This window comes from Spodoptera frugiperda, chromosome 1 (genome assembly GCF_023101765.2).
Source record: "Spodoptera frugiperda isolate SF20-4 chromosome 1, AGI-APGP_CSIRO_Sfru_2.0, whole genome shotgun sequence".
Taxonomy (NCBI): domain Eukaryota; kingdom Metazoa; phylum Arthropoda; class Insecta; order Lepidoptera; family Noctuidae; genus Spodoptera; species Spodoptera frugiperda.
The window spans coordinates 10,906,845-10,919,155 of record NC_064212.1 but is presented as its reverse complement, the minus strand read 5'-3'; the positions used below and the strand labels follow the sequence as shown (position 1 = coordinate 10,919,155).

The following is a 12,311-nucleotide window of genomic DNA, read 5'->3' as shown; positions in this document are numbered from 1 at the left end:
ATAATTTATATACGAGCATCCATGGGGCTGATGCGCTCTGTTAAATTTTATTGAAGAAATGGTACCTTAACTACCTACTTCTGGCCAAACAAATATGTCTACAATCAAAATGAACTTACCACTAAATTCTTTATCACACATGAGGAGTAGTTCCAGCCATTGTCCTCCAGTGACGCTTGGAATGCTGAGGGTGCCGCCGTACTTGTCAGGCAGGCACTTGGGGCTGATGTAGTCATGTAACATCTTCCTATCGCTGCCCATGAACACGATACGGGAACGAAGCTTCTCCTTCAGGAAGGGTTTGAAGAGTTTGAACACCATCTCGAAGATAAATGGCTGGTTTATGATGTACAGCCCCTTGATGCGGAGTGGGATAGCTTCCTGTAATAAGTTTGTATGTTTTAGAATCTTGTTTTCTTATCTTATCATAGCAGTTTACTTAATTTTGTAGGATGTTCAGGTACAAGCGATTACAATTACTGGCATGAAATTATTAAATGAGCATACGATGTATTTTTTTTATGGTATAAGCTGGTAAACGATCAGACGGATCACCTGATGGTAAGCAATCGCCGCCACCCATTGACACTCGAAACACCAGAGGCATTACAAGTGCGTTATCGGCTTATTCTGGAGGCTGAGTCACCCTCGTCCGTAGGAGAGCACCCAAAAAAACCGAAACCCTACACGTGGCCTCTGGGTGGTGCTAATCAGGTGACACTCTGGTGGTAGGCTTCGGCCGACGGCATTATAACCACCCACCGAGCAAAACCGTGTCGCCAAGCGGCCTAGCCGTGTTCCGCCACGATGCTCGGTGAAGCCGTATGAGAGGATGGGTCGAGATGTTTGCTCCACTATGAGTAGACCGATCTGGCGCGCGCTGGTGTAGCTTCATCGGGTGGCCAGTCGCGGAGGGTAGCGGGATCCGAGGCACGGTGCACCGCTGGCCGACCGCAGATAGTTGGGGGCCCAATTAGCGTGCTAGCCACACGTGAAAGGCTGCCCCGCCATCTAGCGAAAAATCCCATGGATACGCCATCGTGCCGGTTGGCGACCGGACGAGAGGGCCCGATGGATATCCATGGGGGGGCTCGGGCGTCCCCGCAGTCTCCAGGCTGGCCTCCCAATGATGTGGCTAACTGCGGCGCGCGTCTGGGGTCGCCTGTGTGGAGGAACATTTCACTGCCATCCTCTCAGCAACCTCATACTCATAAAATGAAAACAAGAGCAAAGAAAAGGGTTCAACAGCGGCTGCACTCCTCTCCCTCAAAGTGCACCTCTCAAATATTCGAGGCTTGCACTCAAATATCAATGCGGTCCATCACCACCTAGAGACCGAGAACCCCACGCTCTTGTTTCTCTCGGAGACCCAGATCAGATGTCCGTCGGACGTATCATACCTGAACTACCCAGGCTTTTCCCTGGAGCACAATTTCGTTCCCCGCGCAGGCGTATGCCTATACGTCCAAGACGGCATCTGTTACCGGCGTCTCCGAAACTTTGAAGACCCCAGTTTTTCAACCTTGTGGATACTGGTGGACACAGGGATGGAGAAAATTCTCTATGCCTGTGTCTACCGGTCGCACAGCGGAGATTTGGAGACGACCAGATTAGCTCAACACCTTGTGGAGACGGCGGATGCGGCTCGGCAGAGGTACCCTTCGGCCCAGTTGGTGTTACTGGGGGACTTTAACGCCCATCACCAGGAGTGGCTGTTCCCATACCAGTGCACTGACCATGCTGGGAGGGAAATGCGTAAGCTTGCGCTAACGCTTGGCCTGACCCAGCTGGTCCAGGAGGCCACAAGGGTGCCCGATGTCGACTCGCACACTGCCAACTGCTTAGACCTTCTGCTGACAACTGATCCAGACAGCTACTCGGTGTCAGTTTCTTCACCCTTGGGTAGCTCTGACCACTGTCTGGTGAAATCCGTATCCACGTACTCCCCACCGGATCCTTGTCCCAGAGGATCTCGGCGGATGTGGCGGTACAAGTCAGCAGATTGGGATGGGATGCGATCTTTTTTTGCATCCTATCCTTGGCGGCCTGTCTGCTTCTCTACTGAGGACCCGTCAGCTTGTACGGATGCCATAACGGGGGTGTTGCGTCAGGGCATGGAATACTACATTCCATTCTCGGATGCGACATCTTTCGGTGGGACTCGTCCATGGTTTGATGCCGACTGCAGACGTGCTGAAGCGCGAAAGCATGCGGCATACTTGGCATGGGCGGATGCCAGGCGTCGTAGGGCTGACGATATTCTTCAGAGGAAGAGAGCCTATAACCGGGCTGCCAAGTCATGCAAAAAGGCATTACGGATGGCTCGGTTCAACCACATTGGCCGAATAGGGAACAAACTGGCTTCTTACCCAGCGGGTAGTAAAGCGTTTTGGTCCCTGGCCAAGGCGGTTGAATCGAACTTCTGCCGCCCTTCACTCCCACCTCTCCTGGGGCCTAACGGGACGCTGGCACACACCGCGGTAGAGAAAGCGAACCTGTTTGCTTCTCTATTTGCGGAATCTTCACGTCTTGATACTGGTGGCGCTTTGCCTCCTTCTCTCCATAGAGTTTGCGAGACGAATATGTCAAAAATTCGCATACGACAGAAGGAGGTATATAAGACGTTGCGTAATCTTGACGTGAACAAGGCCAGTGGCCCCGACGGAATCCCAGCCGTGGTTTTAAAAATCTGTGCGCCTGAGTTGTCTCCAATCCTGACACGCCTGTTTCGACTTTCTTTGGAGACTGGTCAAGTGCCGGTTGCATGGAAGCTAGCCAACGTGCAGCCTGTGCCCAAAAAAGGTAGTCGTGCCGACCCTAATAATTACCGGCCCATCTCGGTCACGTCCATACTCTGCAAGAGTATGGAACGTGTACTTAACAACAGGCTCCTGGCATACCTTGAAGGTAACGACCTCCTCAGTGATCAGCAGTATGGGTTTCGCCGCAACCGATCCACTGGGGACCTTCTTGCGTATGCCACCCACATTTGGAGCGAGGCCATCGAGAAGCACGGGGAGGCAATAGCGGTCTCTCTCGATATATCGAAGGCCTTTGACAGGGTTTGGCACGACAGCCTTATCGGCAAGCTTCCTGCATATGGACTTCCCGCTGATCTGTGCAGATGGATTGCAGACTTCCTGAGGAATCGGTCAATTCGAGTAGTCATTGATGGCTGCTCGTCTGACCAATTTGGCATCAACGCCGGAGTCCCTCAGGGGTCAGTACTTTCAGCAACGCTCTTTTTGCTGCACATCAACGACCTGCTTAAGCCCGGTATCTTTGGGTATGCAGATGACAGCACAGTTGTTGAAAGGTATGTGTCCGATGCGCGGAGTAGCGGAACACAGATCCGGTCTCAAAGAGAATCCATGGTCGAACGGTTGAACTCGTCCTTGAAGGCGGTTTCCGATTGGGGTGACGCCAACTTGGTCAAGTTCAACGCTACCAAAACCCAGGCGTGTCTATTCTCTGCCAAACGGAGTCAATTCCCGCTGGCTCCGACTTTCCGAAATGTGTCCGTTCCGGTAGCGGATCGTCTTGAGCTTCTGGGCGTAACTCTATCGCCAACGCTTAACTTCGGCTCTTATATAGAGTCGAAGGCGCATCTGGCTGGTAGGAAGTTGGGTATTCTCTCGAAGGTGAGACGGTACTTCACACCGAAACAACTGCTGAGCCTGTACCAAGCGCAGGTTCGGTCATGTATGGAGTACTGTTCTCACCTTTGGGACGGCTCGGCCAAATACCAGCTGGATGCGCTCGAACACATTGAAAGGCGTGCCAAGAGGCTCATCAATGACGATGCGCTTGTGGAGGCCCGGCTTCAAAGCCTTGAACACAGGCGCAAGGTCGCAAGCCTTTCCGTTTTTTACCGGATACATTTCGGAGAGTGTGCGGGGGAATTGCACAACTTGATTCCCCCTAGTCCTTTTCATCATCGAACCACAAGACAATCGGCGAGGCGTAACCGCTTCATGGTAGATATCCCACCCACTCGCACGAAGCGCTTCGCTTCAAGCTTCCTTGTGCGAACTGCTAGGGAGTGGAACTCCTTGCCGGAGTCTGTGTTTCCTGATGGGTATAACTTGGGTGTCTTCAAGGCCCGAGTGAATAGGTTGCTTATGGGCAGACGTGCTCCACCGTAGGCCGTATCATCACTTACCATCAGGTGACATAGCGGCCAAACGTCGACCCATTAAATGTAAAAAAAAAAAAAAAAAAAAAAATCGGCCTTTTGGGGGTTAGGAATTTAAGGGTAGTTGGGGAATCGGGGATTGAGAAGATTGGGCCTTCGGTAACCTCACTCACATAACGAAACACCACGCAAGCGTTGTTTCACGTCGATTTTCTGTGAAGCCGTGGTATCACTCTGGTCATATTTATTTTGAACAACTAAATTTTACTAACCTGTAGCCAGTCGACGATTCTGTTGGCAAAGCTGGGGGTAAACTGCAACACGTGCTGCATGGATAGACCGTCCATGTCGAAGATGACGACGGCGCCGCAGATCTGTGTCTCTGGCTCCAACATGGCGGCCTCCAGGAACAGCACGCAGCCCTTGAATACCTCGTCTAGAGAACATTTGCTCGGCTTCCATTTCCCTGCAAAATGTCAAAACTAGGAATTACAATCTGTCTTGATTACGTTTAAAATTGTTTAAGAGTAACTTAGCGAAGTAATAAGTAGGTCTATGAGCTTTCAATTTTAATGAATATTTAACGGTCAACATTTTAAAATAAATACCTAAGCCTACAATATTGATTCATAACAGGTCAGTCCGTCTTTTAGAGTAAATATTTAAAAAGTAATATCACGAAAAGTAATATCAATACATTTTTAGCTGGTTGGTATGCGCAGCAGTAGCGGATATTGTTTAGCAAGGAGAAGAGGTGGTAAAATATATTTGACTATCTCAATACATAAGGCATATATATTGAAATTAAGTATGTGAAGAGTAGAGAAACTCAAATAACCCCAATAATAATGTAGGTATTAAGGTTGCCTTGAAGTTTGTAGAATGAATTTAAGTAAAACTAGCTGTTATTCACGACTTCGTCTGCGTAGAATAATAACTTTTGAAAGAATTTGGGATTTAGATTTTATCTAAAATAAAATATTTTTTCTTAAATAAAAGTAGCATAAGTTACTCCTTAGAACATCAGTTCAATTGGTCTAGTCATTTCAGAGATTAGCCAGAACAAACAGACAGACAGATAATACTGGTAAAAAATATGATTTGGGTGTATGTATGTTCATATGCATGTAGTAGAAAGCGTTTATTTCAATATTACAAACAGACACTGCAATTGTATTCATTAGTCTAAATTGGAACCAATCTATTTATGAGTTACGAGTTACGAGTTGTTCTCCAATTATTTACGTAAAAAATACGCAAATGAATGATTCTGACAATATTGTTGACATAGGCTCAAGAACACACATATCTAATGATCAGGGGTATGTATAATGAATGATATTGTGACGTGTGTTTGTTTTGTACTCAAAGTACCTGGTTATTAGTTATCGAACATTATCTTGGGCAAGCTCGCGTGACTGACTGCCCAGATATTGTACTGCGGTTTATCTTATTATCTACACGTATGCATATTACAAATTTATTGGGGAATTTCAAATTTGTAGTTAGGCAGCCTAATTATTATTAAGTATAGTAATTACACTAATATTATAAATGTGAAAGCTTCCTTGGATTTTTGTACGTCGGTCATTTGGTATCTATACAGGTACACAGACAGCTATTTTTTAGGACTTTTCAGCCCACGGGAACGCGGGCGAAGCTAGTTTATAGTTATATGTAAGTTATATAATTATCAGTAATTGTGATTATCAACAATGCTACCTAACTCTTGGCAATATTATTGTTAAATTAAGCAAGTCATGCTCTCTTAGAGAATAGGCTGTCAGTAGAAATATTTCTTACAATGTACAAGCGATGAGTTTTCATAATTATTTTACTTAGAAAGCGGAAAAGTTCTATAGCCCTAAACCACAGACTTACCGACCAATTTAGCAACCATAAGGTTTTGTACTCTAACAGTCAGAACGGTTGACATCCCATTATAATAACTGACAATATAATAAATACTCATAGGCATACAGGACTGACTACTAAAACCTTCTTAGTTAAAACACCACTACTACAAGAACTCACTTCCTAATTCGAGTACTAGAACTCGCCGGCCGTACTGGTCGCGCGTGGGTAGGACGGTGAGAACATTCTGGATGAACACGTTGGTCTCCTTGCTGGGGATCAGCCCGTCGTAGTGCTTCGAGTGTTTCAACTTGAACCCGTAGTAACGCTTGATCTGGAAATAATGGAGATGACACGTAAGATTGCGTGTAAATTCGGTATGATTAATAGAGGTATAGTGTACGTTATTTTCTTTCCACCATTCTTACTAAATATATGTAGGACTGAGTAACAGACAGACATTTAAAATTTGTCAAGTTAAAATTTTATTAAACTGATAGATTTTAAAAGTTATAAAATATACTTTTTTTGGACGACCAAGAAAATATTTATATTATAACTTTCGTGACAAATAACTACGGTACTAAGTTAATTTATAATCAGAAAATGCATCAGTCCAAAGTTGGGTAAGTCATACATAGTAAAATATTTTTTTTATTTTGTTACTTGAATAGATATTCGTAGTATTTACTAAGTGAGATTAGCTAACTTTATTTTATAATAGAAATAAAATACATACTAAGTCGTAAGCACTCTCCGGGTAGAACTTGCAGGGCCTCAGGAACCGGATGAGCCAGGCCTCACTATCCATCGGCACTGACAGGTCTTTGTCCTCTGAAACAGAAAAATAGGCTAATAAGCAAAAGTCCTATTTTAAAATGGCCATAAAGTATTGTAGTGAATGACTTAGATTCATTTGAGGTGAAGAAATTAAATTGTTAATTAAAAAAATGTTCCGTCATAGTAGAACTATTCTTAATACTTAAAAACTATTAGGTGTACATAAATGAAGTTAATGACCCCGCTAAGTACTAGAAACTTACAAAGTTATATTATTTCTATTGTCGTATTAATTTTAACATCTTAACAAATATAATTACATGGTATTAAAAGTTCGTTAATTATAAAAAAAACGTCATAGAATTTCCAATGTAAGTAAGTATTGCATCATGAAAGATCATTCAAAGTTCATACACTGTCATACACACGTCAGTGTTACATACAAAACAATGGAGATTTACTTGTCAAACAATGACAGAAATGATTGACATTTTTAAATAAGATGTCACATGAATATTCCATTTTAAAGTATTAATATCAGTAGTCAGTGGAGACATCGTTATTGTTTCCAAATATAAACACATAAATTATTGAAAATTATTTAACATTAATTTTTTGTTCTTTACACAATGAGTATTTAACCCGAGGTCAGGGGAAATCATTGAAGACGGGACTCCGTTAAAAAATCAAGAGGTATCTAGACACACGGCGGTGTGTCCGCCAAGTTCGAGCAAAAAACCGACACACCGGCCGTGGGTTATATTACACGAACCATTTCGGGCCAAGTTTGACCTACCTATAACTCAAAATCTATTTTATCTACGCATATGAAATTTCTAGTATCTGTCGAGATCTACTTACTTATCTAAAATACAAAATTTCATTAATGTACCTACTGTAGGTCTTGAGATATTGACGTCAGAAAATCGCTATTTTTACTATACACTCACTGACTGACTCACTCACTCACTCATTAAAAACCTAGACCACTTCCAATGGTCGTATTGACTTGAAATTTGGCATGGAGGTAGGTCTTTAGGTCAAGGTAAAGGAAAAAATCTGAAAATGGCCAAGTGTGAGTCGGTTTTAAAAATAATGAAGGTGTAAAATTCATACCCCTAAGGAACTAAAACAAAAAAAATATCTATATCTTCCAATGGTACCGACCTAAAATTCGTTACGAAGGTTTGTATTTAGTCAAAGTAAAGTAAAATAAGAAAAAAAGAAAATAAACCCCACCCAAAACACAAATGTGAAAGGCTGCCAAGTTCGATAATATTGGAATGCTTCGCCTATAAAAGAAGTGAGATCTAAATAAGTACCAAGTTCCATACACAGACCTCAGTTAAAAATGATATAACTTGGCAAGTTTTAATAGAAAATTATATACTTGAATCATTGCGTTTAGTAGGTTTATAACAAAGTGTGTGAAAACTTGCCAACTTGTTATATCATTTTGAACTGAGGTCTGTGTATGGAACTTGGTACTTATTTAGATCTCACTTCTTTTATAGGCGAAGCATTCCAATATTATCGAACTTGGCAGCCTTTCACATTTGTGTTTTGGGTGGGATATAAAATTACTGGTGGAATATAAATGTGATATGCATCGTAATAAATTATGATGCAAAAAATAACTAAGTGCATTGTGCAATTTAACAATAACATAATCAAAATGTAAGTGGAGTACAGGAAATTGCATATGTATACCAATGTCATATAACAATCAAATATACGTATGTATGTGTGTCAAGTGCGTTCTTTGTTTACCCACTGTATTTTTTTAATTTTGAGGAATATTCTTGGCCTACCTATTTATATTTATTTGTGATTTGTTTACAATACTCAGTACTGGTACACGAAACGAATAAACAATTATTTGGTAAAGGTCTATTGACTGATTATTTAGGCAAAGTAAATAAGTGGGTACCTAAGTAAGGTCCATTCAATAACAATGACACAGCGTTTTGATGTCCAAAAGAAGAACTTAACATCTCTATTTCTAATTTAATATTAATGACGTAGGTTTCATCCGCAGTTTTTATACGCAATCATGATTTAAACACGCAACAGCGGTATATGGCGCTTTGTAGTTTTTTGCTTACCTCATCTAACAAAGCCGTTAGTTTATATGCCAATATGCTGCATCATTATATACTTTGTATATCATGGATATTAGATTTGCCCTTCGTTTTAGAAAAAATAACTGATTTATGGCTCAATTTTTTGCTGAAAACCTGGCTATTTTAAAACTAGGTACTTGCTGTATATAGTATAACTCTTGTTAAAACAAAGTTTATTAATTTCTGAATAAGGCATAACATATTTTACGTAATTCAGAATAAGGTTCTGAATCACGTAAAATTTGTTTTGTTTGCACCTGCGATCAATAAACCTAGCAAGAGTCAATTGAGTCACCTATTTTTATCCTGACAAATGACTGTCAGGCACCACATTGCTTTGAAATTACAACATTAGCACTTAGTTTATATCATCGAACATGCAGTAATACTACATAGCACTTATTTATACATAGATAATATAATAATGTACTGCCGATAGGAGTTTAATTATTATAGATTAGGATTGCAGCCTTCAGATGCAGATTAGAAACGCTTCTATTGATAAATTGCACTAAGTACGGTACTTCAGTTAACTCACACGCTGTATAAACCTAAGTTATCTCGTATAACTAAAATACATATGTTAAGTAATATGTATATCGGTATAAACAAGAAAATTATAATTGGTTTGAAGACAAATCGGAAATAATGACTAACTAAGAAGTATAAATAACAGCCAAAAAGATTTTTTCTGTGTTTAGTTGGTACAATTTATGATTAAAGGTCCAGACTCTGTGTCATGTAGACACACATAGATACTTAATGACCTAAATATTCACATTTTGTGGGTATAGAAAGCTAGCAAGTAACAAGCTTATAAAACTTTTTTAAAAAAAGGGAATCCCTTCTAGTGTTAAAGCAATATATCTAAAACCTTCCTCTAAGTTGGAAGAATACTATGCCTAAATCCGCATCAAAGTCGGTATCAATACATACATACTTTTTTTAAGTCGGTTAAAAAAGGACCGATTTAATCCACTACGGTACTGACTCAGTACCAAATACATAAACTGGGTGCTACTGACTTTGTGTATTTGTGACTAACGGTTAATAAATTTTCTTCGAATTGAGCAATAAAAGTCCCGGTTCTAATATTAGTCTAGTATTCAGTCAGTAAACTAAGAGCTAATAATAATTAAATTCTATTTACTCAAGTAGTAGTATTAGTAGAGATGCGACGTTTATTTTGACATGTATGTAAACTCGAACTTGTTCTCCTGTCATAATTTTATGACATACCGTACGGTACTTGTTCCGCTTGTGCCGTGATTGACTGATTAGTTGTGTGTGGTGCTATTGTTTTATTATATTTAGGTATATGCTGTCATTTCTAGAACTTTTAGACCCTACATTTAGTTTGCGTCAACTTCAAGTTATCAGTTGCATTATAACAGGGTGAAAATATTAGGCACATTGATGAGTTCATAATACATGCAAAATTTTAAAATCAAAATTGATTGATAACTTTTTTGTTAATTTTTTCTTTAAATGACCTACATGCCACTAAATTCTTCACTGAGATTATCTTAAAGTGTGAGAACCTCAGTGTGTTGCTGAGATCAACTATTTTTTCGGGAAACAAACAGCACAGTTTGAGCTGGCACAAAATGATCGGTAAGGGCATCGGTGGTAACAAATTCACAAACAACCTAATACTCGTTTGCCTGACTTCACGGTCGGTGCAATGGCTGCGCTACTTGTCACGGTTTCGATTACCGCACGGAAAAAATATGGCCGAATAACAATCATTAAGTACTTTTAGCTCTCCGTCCACACACAATACACTAGTTAGTAAAATATTGTTATTGCCATTGGGTTTTCCATTCCTGATCGAAGAACAATGTAAGTATGTATTTATGACCGTCATATGCAATTATATCTTGGATTCGCGATAATCGCGATCTCAGCTTTGGTCACCAGAGAACGTCAATCGTTCAATGACCTCACGAAATGGTTAGACGGTTGACTCATTGCGTGCTGTCACCAACCGATGGATAGATTTGGACTTATGACAATTTATGATTAGAGTAATACTCAGAACCTTAATCTGAGTAACTTGAGACCACAGGTGACGTTTGTAGTACCTGGTATTAAAACGGAAAGCTGGTGTTTTTGTTATGATTGGATTTTAACGTTTATTTAGGTTTTAATAAATAAAGATTGATGTGTATTTAATTAAGTGAATAATGTTTACTTTTTAATAAGAGGTAGGTGCATTGCACTGCAAAATGAAGAAGTGTTAGAGGACTTTTATCGTGTTAGGTCATCTTAAAAATACTCTTTTCTTTAATAGTTATTGGTAATCGTGAATAAAATGACATATAGGTACGAACGTAAGTAAGTTCACAAACATAATAAGTTCATGAAAATTGGTTTAACTGTTTAGCAGTAAAAGTGTAACAGACAGACATTCTTATTTGTGATACTTATACAAGGACTGTTGTCATATCCTGGTTTCTTGTGATTTCTCATTTACTAGCTATTGGACCAAGTCATTAGCACCACAGCATTTGTGTCACCATATCCTCTATTGTAACGATTATGCACGTACTGGGGACAATCACTAACAGAATATTTTCAACTTTATTTGTTTGTAATAAAGTCAAAATTAATAAAATATACTGTTCCAGAAAGAGGATAATGTTAAGACATATTATTTTCTTCGTATCTAATTGACTAATCAAGCAATAGGTGATATTTTAGGCTTTTTTAAAAAAAAAAAATGTTTTAGGCTAGGCTATGAAGAAATCCAAGTGGATGATGAAGTTTTGGCAGTTCGATGTTTGATGCACGTCCCATTCACATATATTATTGAGCCAGGTTTTAAATATGCTCACTCCACATGACATGGTTAACATTATGTTACTTTAATTTCTTTGGGGAAAAACTGGTGGGATGTACCTAGCCTATACATAACATTTCTTCATACAATATTAATTTCAGTATCAGAAGCAAATATTACCATTGAATTACATGTTATATTTAGAAAAAATATGCATTTAGGTAAGTATTTAACTATGAGGAAAATTCGGCACTTAAATATGAATTAGTAAAAGATACATAATGCAGTTTTGATACGACAGGATCATAAGAAAACTTCCTGGTTCTTATCTAAATTACTGAATTTTCTGGAGGTAATTGATTTTTAATAGAAAAGGTAATTAATTTCTTATTCGTTTAGATTAAATTTAGATACCTATTACTATACTAATAGAGGATACTCTTTGTCTCTTTCTGAATAACTTTTTTTTTCTATGAACTTTCTGAAAGTGTGTATTTATTTTGTGTAAAAAACGGAATTACCATGATCTAACGATTTTACTTTCTTTAGTCCAGTAGAATTACCGTCAAATATAGTCTGATTATAGGACGAGCATAAAGGACTATACGTATTTGGTCTAATTGAGACGTGATCGAAA

General features: G+C 39.7%; 1 protein-coding gene across 3 annotated transcripts in view; it reads right to left on the bottom strand.

The window, feature by feature from the left end:
• LOC118273542 (alpha-tocopherol transfer protein-like) overlaps positions 1–12,311 on the bottom strand; it is a 42,409-nt gene that overhangs the window by 1,237 nt on the left and 28,861 nt on the right. For all 3 annotated transcript variants that reach the window (XM_050695472.1, XM_050695474.1, XM_050695479.1), the window contains exons 3-6: positions 6,729–6,823; positions 6,170–6,323; positions 4,408–4,601; positions 120–381 (exon numbers count right to left, since the gene is read on the bottom strand). In XM_050695472.1, coding sequence (XP_050551429.1) covers positions 120–381; positions 4,408–4,601; positions 6,170–6,323; positions 6,729–6,823 — 705 coding nt within the window. The remainder of the gene's footprint in view (positions 1–119; positions 382–4,407; positions 4,602–6,169; positions 6,324–6,728; positions 6,824–12,311) is intronic.